Raw genomic sequence first — 15489 nt, forward strand, 5'->3', positions numbered from 1 at the left:
AACGTTTAGGCGTTTTTCACTTTTTTAATTTAAAAGGAAACTAAAACTATATAATTGAGAGTGAGTAAGTATAAATAGTAAATACCTTGAAAAAAAATATATATTTAGTGGTTGCGTAAGTAATGGATGCCACCAGAAAATAATAAAGACGTCTCTTTCCATTAACATGCTCGCATCTTTCCATTTGTTTAATTAATACACCTCAAAATTTTACTTTAGGCGTATCAAAGGAGCCTAAGAAAGAAAAAAAAAAGGAGGGAATAAAGCCATCTTTGTGTATGTTTGCCTTTAAATTGAAGTAACCACAATATTGGTTCTATAATACATCTAACCCCCACAACAATATTGGTTATTGGTGTGTTTACTAATCAAGCATCTAGTTAGCGGTTTGCAAAGAGATCATTGGAGGATGTTGTTGGTCCCTTGGCCTCTATTTTTGCTTTGATTTTGAAGCACAAAGCTGCAGCCTGTGCACACATTTACACATGCTTCTTCACGTGCTTTACATTACGTCAGCTTCCTTTCTCCCTCTTCCACTTCTATAGCAACTTCGTATTTGTGTTTTATGCATTCCTCTTACAATACGTATGATCAACTAATCCTAGTTTTTCTACAAGCATAAAATCAAAACTTGTGATTTTCTTTTCTTCTTGTACAAACATAATTAAGGTGTTAATAAAATCTAAAAGAGTATATTATATTTGATAACTTACCATACACAGATTAGTATACACATGCACTTTGTAAGTGAGGTGGGTGACCACTAAATAAAGATACATCCTTTATTCCCTTTTGATCTGTCTGATTCTAGGGATACCCACATTTCTCTATTCTTTAGAGAGAAAACAATCAATTAGAAAAAAATTTGTCATATTGTCTCTGATTATTCCTTTGCTTGCAATGATTGTTCTTGTTTGGACGTTTTGCATTTTATACCAATTAAGCTTGAATTGCATCACAGCACTTTGAATGATGATGAATCCTCTTTTTTCCATTTTTATTGTTTCTTTAAACTACTTTTATATCTGTCCTCTTTTGCTTTTGATATATAAATGCTTATAATAGACACACCTATATATGTAAGCTACACCATATCCGTTGTATGTAAGGGTTTGAATCCTTTTTCCATGTAAAAAAGCACATCCAAGTCAAAGCAAGCATCTTTGAAGGAGAGAAAGTTCAAATCTTTGTTTTGAATTCACAAAAGAAAAGGGTTTCTCGATTTGATTGATATACACGTACAAAAACCATTCATGAAAATATGTTAGAAGAAGAGAAAAGGAAAGGCTGTAAACAAGGCAGCTTTAACTTTATTAACACCACTTTGTCTTAATGCGACTCTTGAAAGCTAACAAACAGGGAAATGTAAGCTCGGGGGAGACAACAACAGAAAACATAAACTGAGTCACGGAGAGAGACTAAAGAAGAGCAGGAAAAAAAGCATTAAGTCTGAAAGGGAGAGCTTTTGACTGTGATAACGAAGTAACAACTTTCACTGTTTTGGGCTCCAACATCGAAAAACGACGAATCCCAACTCTCCCTTTAGTCTCTCTCTCTCTCTCTCTCTCTCTCTCTCTCTCTCAGAAAGAAGGCAGCAGCACTTGTCGTGTTGGCTCATTCTTCTTGGCTTCACACTCAAAATGAACAAATTGCTCTGAACTTGACTACCTAAACATCACACACGTTACTTACCTAGGAAGGGGGGTTTCATTTTTACATATGCGTAACGAACAAGGGTTTAGGGTTTATCTATTAGATTGCAAGCCGCTCCCTCCATAGTACTGCTTGGTTGTTTCGCGAGAAAACTCGGCAAATGTCATCCCATCCCTAATCCGAGACGATAGAGGTGGAACAATATTATGAATGTCTGCTTTAGAGACCTCATCCGCATCAAGGATCTGCTGTCTCTGTAGCGAGCCTGACCTTATATGTTCCATTGTGTGTTCTGAGACAGAGAAAGTGTGGCTCCAATTAGGCTGCAAGAAGACCGCAAAAGTCTCGCGGCTTATGTGCTCCAGCTGCTTATCAGGTCTGCACACGCAGTGGAGGGTCGACCGTAGCCTCCCATTGGACAAAATGTCAGCAGATTCACCAATTTGAACAATAAAACTGTCCTGAGGAGTCTTGACCATGTAGAACTTGTTCTTGCTGGGATGAAAGATCCTAAGATAAGAGTGAGTGGTAACGAAATTGCAATCCTGGCAGGAATGGGATGATAGAAAGAGAGGATCAGTGAGAATGGTAAAGATGCCATAATCATAATGCCACTGTTGCCAGAGATTGAAGTGACTCCTCCCACTCAAACCAGTCTCATTTCTATTCCTGACTTGTTTACCAGATTGCTTCCTTCTCCTCTCGGTTTGTTCTCTGAGAAAAGAGTGATCAGCAGCGGAGTGGTAATGTATGAGACGTCCTTTGGCAGTGCAAGAATCAAGTAAGGTCCCCTCGAGAAAGCCTCCACCAATCTCCCTGTCGCATACTCGGGCTACGGACAAACCCAAATCCATCATGCAAAACCCAAGTTCCCTAAACACAAGACCAAGATTATTGAACTCATCATCATCATCATCATCCTCTGCAGCGCCACAAGAATTAGAAGAAGGGGATGGTTGATAATTGAGGTGCATAGCGAAAGAAGAGACAAGTCGTTCTGGATTCTTGAGAGGAACGTCGCTTCCCAAGTGGTGCTCCTTTTTTTTTGTCAGTTTAGTAGTAGGATTAATAATAATTATGTCAAAACATGAGATCAAAAGTTGCAATCTTTTTAAGTTAAGAAATTCAATTACACTAAACACAAAAGAAAGTTTCAATCTTTGAGAGGAAAGCACCATTTTTTTACCTTGAGAATGCGATTGCGTTTATCGGGATCAACGAGAGCGAGTTTACGAGCCATCGGAAGGAGCTTACGGCGGAGGAGGGCGGAGCCGAGAACGCCGGTGATGCAAAGCAGGCCGGGACCGTTTGGACCAAGTGCTTCCATCACGTTCCTCGAGATCAACTGACATCGTTTTCGGTCAAAAAGATCTGAGAAAGACAGTTGATAAGGTTCCAGAGTCTCTGCTTCCATCTTTGTCTCCTCCTTCCTTCTTCATGTCACTGGGTCCCCCCACCCCTATATTCTCTCCTTTTCCATATTATGAAATGACCCCTTAGTTCCCATTTCTTGTTAACAACACACCCATCTTTTATTAATCTTTACGAAATGACCCCATTCACAATTAAAAGTGGCCCAACACAATATTAAGGCCCATCAACCCCAAACCAAGTTTGTTTATTTATTTATTTATTATACAAACAACACAAGCAAAATGGAAAGGGATTGGAACTAGACGGAAGCTTCTTTGAAGCTCTTGGTCAACCAGATGGCCGTCTCTCGCGGAGACACTCTCTCCGGCCCAAAAGGTTTAAGGAGAACACCAAGCTCATCGTACCTTTCCTGCTGCAACAACCTTGCACTGAACTCCAGCAGTCCCTCCAGTGCCTCCGCCCGCTGCTGATACGACGACGTGTCGAACCTTCTCTGTTTCACCTCCGACACTGACCTTGTCTTTTCACTCGTTGTTGTGCACTTGTCTTTCGTCCTAGCAGAAGAATAAGAAAATCGCCTGGCTCCTCCTCCTGAGGTGGCTGTCTCTCTGTTCTGGAAGAGATCTTGAGGGTATTCAACGATCCTGTCGAACCTTGGAGCGTTTACAGAAACGTCCGGTGACTTTAGGCCGCAAATAGCAATGATATCTGATTCGCAACCGTAAGGAGGGTTTTCCACGACCGACGGAAGAGATGCTCTCCTCCTCCTCCTCTCTGTAGGATTCGTCTGATGAACAAGAGAGATCACTGCTCTGTTTATTTAAAATCTTTAATTATTTTTTGTCTTACCAGCTCAAGAGTACGAGGAGTGCTTGACGGCGTTTCAAGCCTCTTTGGCATAACACAAGCCACTCTCGGGGTTCTAGATGATGCTGCACCACCACATTGCTTCTTAAGTACTCCATCCTTCCTTTGTGCAACAATCTCTTCACTGACGACTCCAACAGTTACTTCTGAGACTTTTCTTCCACTGAACATTGGTGAATGGGAGGCTCTCCCCGAAGAAGACACGGAGCCTGCTTCTGTATCAGAGACACTCGGATTCACTCTCCTGTCGTTACTACTAAAAGAACGCCTTCTTTCCTTCGTCTCTGACCACTGGGGTGGGAAAGTGCTCCGTCTGGGACTCTCTAGCTTCATATAAACCATGCTGATGTAAGGCTGAAGGTGAGGGTGGTTAAGCAGCTCGCTAGCCTGCAGTGAGATAACAACAACATGCTTAGCTCAGCTCAATTCTGATGATTTTAATCCCAATTAATAAAGGAAACATACACTTGGCCTCAGTTCAGGATTTTTCCGCAACATGCTTTTGATGAGGCCTCGGCTGCATGCAGATAAGCAGAGGAAAGAAAGAGGTTGAAGTCGATTTAGTAGTGTTAACAGAGAGAAAAATATGGGTATCAGACTTACAATGAGCCGGAATACATGGCAGGGATGGGATCCATTATCAGTTTGTGTATTTTGCTTATCAATGTCTGCACATCCTGTTATCAAGGGTGTTTAACTCCTAATCAGAACTCAAAAGAAAAAAAAAACTGATCAACAAGACTTAATATAAAGACACTTACAGTAGCTTTGAAAGGAGGCTTATGAGCAGACATTTCGTACATGCAGCATCCTGAATGTCTTTAAAGGTTAGTCACAATCTCAAAAAGTGTTGGCATGATTAAGTAACAAAAAAAAAACTAATGAAGAAAAGCATAGTTAGTTTTACTAACCCAAGGACCAAATGTCTGACTTTGATCCGTAAGGTATGTCAGCAAGAAGCTCAGGGCACATGTAACTTGGAGTCCCAACAACCTATCCAAAAAAAACCGCACTTGACTTTTCACTACATTGTCCGAGAAAGAAACACACGACCTGTTAGTGTAACTTACAGAGGAAGTAAGGTCATCAGAAGTGAGAATCTTTGCGAGGCCAAAGTCACCTGAGACCGATATAGTTGAGAACGTTAATAGAATCTCGAAAGTGGCAAAGACGAGGTGAATATCACAGAAACCTTACCAAGCCGTATGTCTTGTTCTTTTGTCAAGAATATATTAGAACACTGAAAAAGAAATGTGAATGACAGTTAGATGCTTGAAAGGAAGAGATTTGTAGAAGAAACCATTGAGGTTATCACTTGTACCTTGACATCACGGTGAAGAATGTGGTTGGAGTGAAGATAATCGAGTGCCATTAGGAGTTGAACAAGCCATTGGCATAGTTTCTGCAAATATTTTATTCTTTATCTATCTTTGTCAACTTTTTTTTAAAAGGCAGTCATAGATTGTAACAAGTGAAAGACTTAAACCTCTTCAGGGAAATGAACACCACATGCTCTTTTAATAGTTTCTGTCCTGCAAGAGGATTCAAACTCAAAGTAAGTAAGAGTCAAAGTCTTTTGTAACGTATATGTGAAAGAGGGAAAACTGTTTTTTTCTTAACATGTCTCCGCCTTCGCAGTATCCAATAACGATGCACACATAGCAACCCTGGAAACACAAAGATATGATTAAGTCTTTTTTTTTTTCTTCGCAGAGAGAATGAGCAAAGAGGGAAGCACAAGAGACCTTTTCAACCCATGAATCTTTGTACTCGACAACAAATGGATTTCGGACTGTAGATATAAGCTCCATCTGAAACATCAATGGATGTTCTTTAACTCATCTATCTTTAAAAAATATTAATAAAAAAAAAAAGGGAAGAGAAGAGATTAGTAAACCTCCTGATGAGCTGATCGGCGAGCTCTATCAGACTGGCGAGCGAGACGAATCTTTTTCAAGACGTATCTGTGAGAATTTAAGCAGAAGCAGAGTAGAGATGGATAAGAAGAGCAGAACCAGAAACAATTTAAAAAAGAAAGTAGAGAGACATATAAAAAAAAATACTTCTTTCGTTCTTGTTTGTGTCGGACAAGAAGAGCAGAGCCAAAGGAACCTTTCCCAATCTGTTCAAGAACTTCATACCGCTCCATGCTCCAAGTTTCACCACACAATCTTGAAACATACAGAAAACATATATATGAGGAGAAGAGTGAAAGCAAAATAAACTCTCTACAAGATATAATTTGTAAACTAGAAACAAGCACAGAGAGACATAGAAGAAGCACAAACCGCACAAATATTTAAAATTTAAAAAAAAAACGTAATGGAATCAATCAGCTACAGAAATGGAGGTTGAAATCAAATCAGTGTCACGTCATGCACCAAAATAAGATCAAGATGTAGCTTTCAGCAAAGATTTATAATTGCTTTCATCAAAACAGTAATCATGACAGAAGTATGAACCAGCTCCTCTAATCATACTCATCATATGCACAACAAAGCCAAATCAATTTTTTATAGAATTATATAAAAACTCTTTTGGGACCTTCAATCTTACCGACACCGTGGTAGATGAGCAGGGAATAGAACTACACTGTTACTTATACTAAAAATGCGATACTTTTATCAAAAGAAACAATTTTTATATAATTTGAAAAGCAGAGAGAGAAAAAGCCAAGAAGGTGATGAAGAAGAAGCCAGTCGATTCGTCTCAGAGCGGCAAAAAAAGAAGAGTTTATTTTCCCTTTTCAAAATTTCAAACTTGTATATTTATTTCCTTGGAATTTCGAATTTTCTTTTTAGATAAATCAAATACGACAAAACAGAACTTAAATAAAATACGACAAATAAAATATTTATTTGCTATGTGATAATCTGAGAATGCTCATTATTGATTCTGCTGGCAAGAATATGTTCATTCCGAGTAGTGGGATGATCATGTTCTCGCAGTGATGAAAAATGTAATATCGGTTTGATTCGGTAGTGTAGGATCCATCTATGTGCTTTTAGGTGATACTAGATCCCGATATTGTATGTGAGGTGAAAATCTTGTGAGGTTATAATTTTGTTGCCACGAATTGGATAATGAAAGTTGAAGTTGAGCAAAAAAAAAAAAAACTACAAAACAGAACTTTGCTTTTTTTTTCCTGTGTTTCTTTCTTGCAAAATGTATAATGATGGATAGATTATGATTTGCTCAAAGTACAAACACTCATCCATCTTTTTATTGTTAGATTTTTATTTCAGTGTAAAAGCAATTTAATGACTATATAGTATATATATTCTAAAGCAAATTAGCAGACACAATACCAAAAGAAGGTATTATTTTACTCTTAAAGATGTGTAATGAATGCTTTTTGAAAGTTAATTATCCCATTTAGGGAAAACGACCTATTTCCCCACCGTAACTATGGCATAATAATAAATGTACACAAAGTTTAAGCCTCGTCCCAATTGCACACATACCAACTACAACAACGCCTTTCCACATACGAGAAAAGATCGAAACCCGTTTCCCCCTCAACTTTGAAAATCAGACTAATACCGACATATCGTGGTTAATAGTTGGTTAGTGTTTCTAAAACCCAGACTTAACCAATGACTAACCTATCTTAACCAAAAACAACCCGATTATCACCCGATTAGAGAATTAAAACCCAATTAAATCCCCATATATCAACCCATGACCCGATTAATCAAATTAGAAACCCTAAAACATCAACCCCTCTCTTTGGCGAAGAAGAAGGTCTCCGATTGTCTCTGATTGTCTCCAGTTCGGGAAATTCGACATCTCTCTCTCTTGTCTCTCTCTCTGTCTCTCTCTCTGTCTCTCTCTCGTTGTCTCTCTCTCTGTCTCTCGCTCTGTCTCTCTCTCGTTGTCTCTCTCTCTGTCTCTCGCTCTGTCTCTCTCTTGGTCTCTCGCTCTGTCTCTCTCTCGTTGTCTCTCTCTCTGTCTCTCGCTCTGTCTCTCTCTTGGTCTCTCTCTTGGTCTCTCTCTTGTTGTCTCTCTCTCGTTGTCTCTCTCTCTGTCTCTCGCTCTGTCTCTCTCTTGGTCTCTCTCTTGTTGTCTCTCTCTCTGTCTCTCGCTCTGTCTCTCTCTTGGTCTCTCTCTCGTTGTCTCTTACCATTTTGTATGTCTTTGTTTTGCAGGTATCAACAATGGAGCCATGGTCTGATGTGAATGTAGAGTGGAATGATGTACCTGCTTTCGATCCGGGGACACCTGATTCTCCTGATATTGACTCTGATGGTGAAGATAGAAGAGAGCGCAACGACTACAACATTGAGAAGGATGCCATGAACTTTGTTGATGAGCCTCCAGTGAAGCATAACCTGTATCCAGAGACAGAATCAGATGAAGAGGCAGACGTGGAAGAGAATCAGAGAAAAGAGGTTCAGAGAACTATCTACAGGCGCGATCAGTTTAGAAGAGGCAGTGGGGAGTTGTTTGTTGGGCAGGTGTTCATCAATGGAATTGCGTTTAAGGAAGCAGTGCTCGATTATGCTCTGAAAACGGGAAGGAACATCAAGCAGAATCGATATGACAGCACAAAGATCGGATTTGTATGTGAAGGCAAAGGTTGCTCGTGGCGCGTCTACGCCTCAGTTGCAGCAAAGTATCCCAACAAATGGCAGGTGAAAATCATGAAGAAGGATCATACTTGTGTTCCTACAGGTACTTGTGAGATGCTTAAAGTTCCACAAATAGCTCGCTTGTTTGTTGACAAGATCAGAGAAGAACCAGAATATTTCATGCCCATGAAGATGGAGGAGCTTGTTATGGAGAAATGGAAGATCAATGTTAGTAGGCCGCAATGCCAACATGCTAGGAACAAGGCGGTCAGATGGATTGCAAGAGAGTATGATGAGCAGTTTGGGCGGTTGAGGGATTACTGCGCTGAGATAAGAAGCTCGAATCAAAATTCTTCTGTGGAGCTTGACTGTGTGAAGAATGATGCTGGCATTGACGTTTTCAACAGATTTTATGTTTGTTTTGATGCTCTGAGAAGAAGCTGGAAAGAAACATGCAGGCCACTAATTGGAGTAGATGGATGTTTCTTGAAGTCTAGGATGAAAGGGCAGCTGCTAGTGGCTTTGGGTCGCGATGCCGATAACTCTATTTACCCTATCGCATGGGCTGTGGTAGGAGTAGAGAATACAGACAACTGGTTGTGGTTTGTGAAAAAGATCAAGGTTGATCTAGGACTAGAAGAAGGAGATGGTTATGTTATGGTTTCAGATCGTCAGAAGGGATTGATTGCTGCTGTGAAGAGAGCACTGCCGGGAATTGAGCATAGGATGTGTGTTAGACACATCTATGGTAACTTGAAGAAGAACCATGGAAAGAAACCAGATATGAAGCTAAAGCTTTGGAACCTTGCTTGGAGCTACAATGAGGCTGATTACAGAGCAAACCTCTTAGACATTCAGATGTACGATGCAGCTGTTTATGACGACGTGATGAAGGCAAAGCCAGAGAAGTGGTGCAGGGCGTTTCACAAGCTTGGACCTTATTGTGAAGACGTGGAGAACAATTCAACCGAGTCATTCAACAACTCCATAGGTAAAGCCCGAGACAAACCCTTTGTACCTATGTTGGAGACAATAGCTCGCTTGGCAATGGTTCGTATAGCGAAAAGGGATGTCATCTGCAGCAGTTACGAAGGGATTTGCACACCGTATGTCGTTGAGATGCTCGAGAAGTTGCACCAGAAAGCTTCAGAATCGACGATTAGACCTTCCACCAACCAGACATATGAATGTACTACTAGCTATGGCTGTGCACATAGGGTTAACTTGGAGAGTAGAACTTGTAGTTGCAGGAGATGGGAGATTACAGGGATCCCTTGTGAGCACGCCTATGGAGTTATGTTGAAGAAAGGTCTAGAGGCTCAAGACTATGTGGTTCACTGGTTTAAGACACCTACGTGGAGGCGTACGTATGCTGAAGGGATTGTACCATTGCGTGGAGCAAAGTTCTGGCCCGTAGGAGAAGAACCATCTATAATTGAACCTGTGATCCCAGATCAACCAGGCCGTAAGAAGGTGACTAAAGCAGATAAAAAGAGGAAGAGAGGAGTCAATGAATCACCATCGAAGAAAAAAGACAAGACCTTGAAGCGGATCATGCACTGTGGGCAATGTGGTGCTGCTAATCATAACATCAGGTTCCATAAGAACAAGGTTTGTTTCATTTCTCTCTCGGTTTCTCTCTCGGTTTTGTTGTTTATGATGATGTGTTTTGGATTGAAATGAAGCTTGTTGAATTGATTGGGGATGTGATGTGTTTTCAGACTTTTGTGAGTGGTGAATCTTCTCAGCCTGAAGCCTCCCAAGGTGTCTGCACTCAAGGCTCTCAGTCTAGGAAGTGAATATGCAAAGAAGAGAAGAGAGATTTGAAGAAGTGGTCTGTTTTTGTGGTGTTTTAAGTGTTTTTTCTCGGTTTTAGGTGTTTTTTTTAGGGTCTAGGACCTTGTTTCTCGGCTTTAGATTCCTTTTGCACGTTTCATGACCTTGTTTCTCGGGTATATGAACTAGTTTAATGGATTTAGACTCTATTTTAGTGTGTTCAAGATATGTTGCTGGGTCAATGTATGATATTTTAATGGCTTTAGTCATGCTTTTGAATGCTTTTGAAAGGATTTAGAATTCTTGATTCTCACAATTTAACAGCATAATCATCTTAAAATAACATCCTTCTTTCATCATTTTAAACAACAGACACAACATAAATCATCATCTTAGACAACAGACACAACAGAAACAAACTAGACACTTAAACATACCACCATTAGACATAACAAATCGAGAAAAATTATAGTATCTTAGCCAACACAACCATCCCCACACATCCTAAAACAACAAGCACCAGCGCCTTCTTCACCTCACTTTTGACTTCATTCACAACATCTTCCATTCTTGCAGAAATCTCGGTCTCTAACTTCAATCCAAACTCTTCAAACTTTGTCTTCTCTTCTTGGGCATCCCTTTCTTCTTCCACACGACCAGTCAACATGCCCTGTTCAAGTCTCCCTATCCTAAACGACAATGCTTCAACCTCATCCAACAAAGCCTCATCAACCCATTTGTAACTGTGATTATCATTACTCAGCTACAAACACAGAAAAATTGATTCACCCACACATTTTGAACAATCACATTTTGAACAATCACATTTGTAACTGTAATTAGAAACAAACTAACCCTTTTCTCTGCCGCAAAAGCACAACGAAAGTATCTTCTGCAAGGATTTGGCTTCGAATTTGACATCAAGGGGATAACTAATTCTCCACACCAACATCTCTTCGGAACACCAACAACACGACCTCTTGCTCGACCCGTAGAGACTCCACTCGAATTTCCCGATTCATGACTCATACTTTTTGGGTCTGGGCAAATAGAATCTCTCTCTGAATTTTTAGGTTTTAGGGTTCTAAAGACATGAACTCGATTTTGGGGGTTTTAAAGGGGTTTCGGGTCGGGTTTAAATCGTTTCTTACTCGGATCTTTATCTGGGTCGAAGTGTACCAATACGAACCGGTTTACTATCGGTTCATGTAATAAACCATTAAAACCAACTTAAATCTTGGTTGAGGGGGAAACGGGTTTCGATCTTTTCTCGTATGTGGAAATGCGTTGTTATAGTTGGTATGTGTGCAATTGGGACGAGGCTTAAACTTTGTGTACATTTATTACTATGCCATAGTTACGGTGGGGAAATAGGTCGTTTTCCCTCCCATTTAATATAATACTTGGTTTTGCTTTAAGATGAGGTGCACGAGTCGAGCTGGGCCCAGTGGCCCCCAAATAGAGAGAGAGAGGACGTATTCACCGTGGAACAGTCTGGGCCTGTGTAATTAAACGACCGTGGAGGCCTCGAGTCCATTTTTCACCTCCATCCATTCCATCCACTAGAGTAGTAGTAAGTCGTTGAACGCAACCGTTTAGAGTAGAGTTGAATTGATGATGGCTCCTCCTCCTCAGGTGAAGAAGAAGAGGAAGGGTGAAAAAAAGGCGAATCCTCCTGTAGATCCGGAGGCTATCGACTGCGACTGGTGGGATACTTTCTTCCTCCGAAACTCTTCTCTCTCAGGTTCCCACTCTTCCTTCTCCTCTCTGATTAATCAATATATATGGCTTTGAGACTAGTCTTTGTACAGTGTTCAATCTAGATTCTTCTCATTTGCTGATGAACCAAACAGTGATTACTTAGCTCAGTCCTCCTCCACGGGGGGTTGTTTTTTTTTTTTGTAATTGGGCAGGTGTTAGCGTCCCCTTGGAGGAAGAAGATGCGTTCAAGTACTTCTTTAGGGCTTCCAAGACCACATTTAGCTACATCTGTTCCCTCGTCAGGGAGGATCTTATCTCCAGGCCTCCCTCCGGACTCATCAACATCGAAGGCAGGCTTCTCAGCGTCGAGAAACAAGTCGCCATTGCTCTCCGTAGGTTGGCTTCCGGTGATTCTCAGGTCTCCGTCGGTGCTGCCTTTGGCGTTGGCCAGTCCACCGTCTCTCAGGTCACCTGGAGATTCATCGAAGCCCTCGAGGAACGCGCCAAGCACCATCTTAGATGGCCTGACTCCGACAGAATCGAAGAGATCAAATCCAAGTTCGAGGAGATGTACGGTCTCCCCAACTGCTGCGGTGCGATAGATACGACGCACATCATCATGACTCTCCCAGCTGTGCAAGCATCTGATGACTGGTGCGACCAGGAGAAGAACTACAGCATGTTTTTGCAAGGTGTCTTTGATCACGAGATGAGATTCCTCAACATGGTCACCGGCTGGCCTGGCGGTATGACCGTCTCCAAGCTTCTTAACTTGTCTGGTTTCTTCAAACTCTGTGAGACCGGTCAGATTTTAGACGGCAATCCCAAAACGTTATATCAAGGAGCTGAGATTAGAGAGTATGTGGTTGGAGGTTTCAGCTACCCGCTTCTTCCTTGGCTTATAACTCCTCACGACACCACCGGGGATGATCCCGTCATACTGGCTTTCAACGACAGGCACGAGAGGGTGAGGTCAGTGGCTGCTACGGCCTTTGCACAGCTAAAAGGAAGCTGGAGGATTCTCAGCAAGGTTATGTGGAGACCAGACAGGAGAAAATTACCAAGTATAATATTGGTGTGTTGTTTATTGCATAACATCATAATAGATTGTGGAGATTATCTGGAAGAAGATGTTGCTTTATCGGGTCATCACGACGTGGGATATTCAGAGCGGTACTGCAAGCAGAGCGAGCCGCTTGGTAGTGAGCTCAGAGGATATCTGACTGAGTATTTACAGAGGTGAGAATAGACTTTCTTCAGAATTTGAGAGAGACGTATCGCTTCTCAAAAGCCCATCCTACCAAAAGTCCACTGAGCAATGCAGCATCAGTAGCCCAAGAAAATATCTAGGAGGGGAGAAAATGTTATGAAACTTTTTCTTGTAGTATAAAAATCGATCTGTCCTCTTATTTGATAAATTATCAAACAGAAGTGTTTATTTTGCAAATGTATTGTTGGGTTCCCTAATAAAAGGTTTGATTCAAAAAAAAAAAATAGAATAGGTATATGCTGGTGGGATGCGTATCGGTTTTGGTGCTTTGTGCTCACAAGTAATAACGACGGACGAAGATTCCAAAACATATTCACATGACTGAGAAACTGAATAATAGGTGGAAGCACCGTGGCCTAGTGGTCAAGGTTTAAAAGATTTCTACTGGGGTTCGAATTTCAGGCGACGCAATTTCTACATCAGGAGGTCTGGGTTTCAATTCCCGGAGAAGGCGAATTATGCAGAATATTGGAGACACGTCTTACAAGGGATCTTCAGCATGGCGCAAAGAATACCGTCAGGAATGGATTTCATAGGGCGGCCCAGGGTGATGCAGTCAGACATAAATTTTTATAAGGCAGGTAGAATAGTCAGCTGTAATATCATCTATGTAATGTTTCTCGTTGTTTCTAATAGCATAATAAACCCGACAAAAAAAAAAAAGAGAAACTGAATATTATTAAAAGAAACCAAGTTACGTAATCTAAAAGAGAGGCGTGAGATGCTCTGCTTGTTCTTTAAAGAGTGGACCTTTGGGGTGTTAGCGTCAAAAATCCAAAAACGTTGTTCGTTTCTCAATGGATGATGCTTTATTTATTTTATAATGCGGGGTGTAAAATCAGCCGAAAATGATAATTATGAAGTGGTGGAGAGAGGAGCAGAAAGTGGTTAGAAATCTTCCTTCCAATTACGGGAAGAATCGTTCACATATCTGCCTGTCTATTTGATGAAAAGTCAAAACAGGGGGTAGTGTACATACAAGCAGTAATGCAACTTAAAAGGACATGTATACAAACCCATTAATTGTCAAGAGTTGAAACTGGAGGAAGGCTGTGTCCAGAAGAAAGAGAGGAAAGAAGAATGAAAGGAAAAAGAAAGACACGTAGATAATTAATTGTATAATAATCGGCGGGAGGGAGAGGACAAAAAAGAATAATCAAAATATCTAGGCTGGACCCAGAGAGAGAGAGAGAAGGGGGGCGGTGAAAGTGTCAAAAGAAGAGACAGAGAGAGACGATAACTCAAAATCATTGAGAGTTTCTCTTCTTCTTCTTCTTTGTGTGGAGATCACAATCAATCAATCTCTTCTTCTTCTTCTTCTTCTTTTGTCTTTCTATCAGAATTTTTGCCACCACATATATAACTCGTGAGTAATTTATAAAACCCTAAACCTAGCTAGCTCCTCAACTCCCTTTTTGGATTCCTCCTCATCTGCTGGTCTTCATCAAGCAAAGCAATGGCGTCCGGCAGCGGAGGAGAGACGGTGGAAATCGGATCGGACTCCACCAAATTAGGAGGAGTGGGGAGCAGGAGCGCTGGAGGAGGAGGAGGAGGTCAATACGTGAGGGCGGATACTCTAGATTTCAAAAAATGGGATTTGAATATGGGTGCTCAACCCTCCTCCTCCTCTGCTGCCGTGAAGTCAAGGAAGAGTCCGATGCAGGAATGGGAGATCGACCTCTCCAAACTCGATATGAATCACGTCCTCGCTCGCGGCACTTACGGCACTGTCTACCGCGGTGTCTACGCCGGTCAACAAGTCGCTGGTCCGTTACTACTAGTCAACCTTCTTTCTTTCTTTTTGTTTCTGTAATATTAATTAAATAATATGATTTCGGGGTGTGTTACAAATTTGTGCAGTAAAGGTGTTAGATTGGGGAGAAGATGGTGTCTCAACAGCAGATGATCTCCGCATTTCCTTCGAACAAGAAGTCGCCGTCTGGCAGAAGCTCGATCATCCCAACGTTACCAAGGTTACTAGGCCTTCTCTTTTTTTACTTAAAATTCAGAAGAAGAAGAAGAAAGCTTTGACTTTTGAATTCTCAACATCATTTTCCTTTGGTTGCAGTTTATAGGAGCATCCATGGGAACCTCTGATCTCAAGATCCCTTCTTCTAGTGATTCTCTTGGTCATGCCAACTCTGCACACCCTGCCAAGGCCTGTTGTGTTGTCGTTGAGTATGTTGCTGGTGGCACCCTCAAAAAGTTCCTCATCAAGAAGTATCGCACCAAACTCCCCATCAAGGATGTCATTCAGCTCGCTTTGGATCTCGCTAG

The 15489-nt window shown here is 41.2% G+C and overlaps 6 protein-coding genes across 6 annotated transcripts; 3 read left to right on the forward strand and 3 right to left on the reverse strand.

The window, feature by feature from the left end:
* Positions 1-1169: 1169 nt before the first annotated feature.
* On the reverse strand, positions 1170-3118 carry LOC130505647 (uncharacterized). Its single transcript, XM_057000245.1, has 2 exons — positions 2840-3118; positions 1170-2690 (listed from the first exon to the last, which is right to left on the reverse strand). Exons 1-2 carry the CDS (start codon positions 3065-3067, stop codon positions 1746-1748), a joined length of 1173 nt encoding a protein of 390 aa, XP_056856225.1. The 5' UTR covers positions 3068-3118; the 3' UTR covers positions 1170-1745.
* A 134-nt stretch (positions 3119-3252) lies between these two features.
* Positions 3253-6165, reverse strand: LOC130505646 (serine/threonine-protein kinase Nek4-like). Its single transcript, XM_057000244.1, has 14 exons — positions 5958-6165; positions 5792-5858; positions 5640-5705; positions 5515-5561; positions 5381-5426; positions 5216-5296; positions 5092-5134; positions 4965-5014; positions 4806-4887; positions 4656-4705; positions 4498-4571; positions 4360-4411; positions 3877-4281; positions 3253-3814 (listed from the first exon to the last, which is right to left on the reverse strand). Exons 1-14 carry the CDS (start codon positions 6041-6043, stop codon positions 3326-3328), a joined length of 1638 nt encoding a protein of 545 aa, XP_056856224.1. The 5' UTR covers positions 6044-6165; the 3' UTR covers positions 3253-3325.
* Positions 6166-8051: 1886 nt separating this feature from the next.
* LOC130505643 (uncharacterized) lies at positions 8052-10264 on the forward strand. Its single transcript, XM_057000241.1, has 2 exons — positions 8052-10076; positions 10187-10264. The coding sequence occupies exons 1-2, from the start codon at positions 8052-8054 to the stop codon at positions 10262-10264; spliced, it is 2103 nt and encodes a 700-aa protein (XP_056856221.1).
* A 443-nt stretch (positions 10265-10707) lies between these two features.
* LOC130505645 (uncharacterized protein At4g04775-like) lies at positions 10708-11270 on the reverse strand. The gene is made up of 2 exons (XM_057000243.1): positions 11097-11270; positions 10708-11004 (listed from the first exon to the last, which is right to left on the reverse strand). The coding sequence occupies exons 1-2, from the start codon at positions 11268-11270 to the stop codon at positions 10708-10710; spliced, it is 471 nt and encodes a 156-aa protein (XP_056856223.1).
* A 419-nt stretch (positions 11271-11689) lies between these two features.
* LOC130505644 (protein ANTAGONIST OF LIKE HETEROCHROMATIN PROTEIN 1-like) lies at positions 11690-13405 on the forward strand. Its single transcript, XM_057000242.1, has 2 exons — positions 11690-11985; positions 12155-13405. The coding sequence occupies exons 1-2, from the start codon at positions 11856-11858 to the stop codon at positions 13183-13185; spliced, it is 1161 nt and encodes a 386-aa protein (XP_056856222.1). The 5' UTR covers positions 11690-11855; the 3' UTR covers positions 13186-13405.
* Positions 13406-14391: 986 nt separating this feature from the next.
* LOC130494771 (serine/threonine-protein kinase STY13-like) lies at positions 14392-15489 on the forward strand (the record flags this gene model as incomplete). Its single annotated transcript, XM_057000246.1, is given in 3 exon segments — positions 14392-14978; positions 15073-15185; positions 15281-15489. Coding segments are annotated over 3 exon segments (632 nt in total), but the record flags the coding sequence as incomplete, so codon positions are not given.

Source organism: Raphanus sativus, unplaced genomic scaffold, assembly GCF_000801105.2.
Source record: "Raphanus sativus cultivar WK10039 unplaced genomic scaffold, ASM80110v3 Scaffold2453, whole genome shotgun sequence".
NCBI classification, from domain to species: Eukaryota; Viridiplantae; Streptophyta; class Magnoliopsida; order Brassicales; family Brassicaceae; genus Raphanus; species Raphanus sativus.

What these genes read in the sequence shown, in the direction of transcription:
- LOC130505647 (XM_057000245.1), bottom strand. Translation starts at nt 3,067, where the DNA reads ATGGAAGCAGAGACTCTGGAACCTTATCAACTGTCTTTCTCAGATCTT. An exon ending in AACGCAATCGCATTCTCAAG is followed by an intron (nt 2,691 to 2,839) that starts GTAAAAAAATGG and finishes ACAAAAAAAAAG; the next exon opens with GAGCACCACTTGGGAAGCGA.
- LOC130505646 (XM_057000244.1), bottom strand. Translation starts at nt 6,043, where the DNA reads ATGGAGCGGTATGAAGTTCTTGAACAGATTGGGAAAGGTTCCTTTGGC. An exon ending in TTCTTCACCGTGATGTCAAG is followed by an intron (nt 5,135 to 5,215) that starts GTACAAGTGATA and finishes TTTCTTTTTCAG; the next exon opens with TGTTCTAATATATTCTTGAC. An exon ending in GCCATGTATTCCGGCTCATT is followed by an intron (nt 4,412 to 4,497) that starts GTAAGTCTGATA and finishes ATCTGCATGCAG; the next exon opens with CCGAGGCCTCATCAAAAGCA.
- LOC130505643 (XM_057000241.1), top strand. Translation starts at nt 8,052, where the DNA reads ATGGAGCCATGGTCTGATGTGAATGTAGAGTGGAATGATGTACCTGCT. An exon ending in TCAGGTTCCATAAGAACAAG is followed by an intron (nt 10,077 to 10,186) that starts GTTTGTTTCATT and finishes ATGTGTTTTCAG; the next exon opens with ACTTTTGTGAGTGGTGAATC.
- LOC130505645 (XM_057000243.1), bottom strand. Translation starts at nt 11,270, where the DNA reads ATGAGTCATGAATCGGGAAATTCGAGTGGAGTCTCTACGGGTCGAGCA. An exon ending in CTTTTGCGGCAGAGAAAAGG is followed by an intron (nt 11,005 to 11,096) that starts GTTAGTTTGTTT and finishes CTGTGTTTGTAG; the next exon opens with CTGAGTAATGATAATCACAG.
- LOC130505644 (XM_057000242.1), top strand. Translation starts at nt 11,856, where the DNA reads ATGATGGCTCCTCCTCCTCAGGTGAAGAAGAAGAGGAAGGGTGAAAAA. An exon ending in CCGAAACTCTTCTCTCTCAG is followed by an intron (nt 11,986 to 12,154) that starts GTTCCCACTCTT and finishes GTAATTGGGCAG; the next exon opens with GTGTTAGCGTCCCCTTGGAG.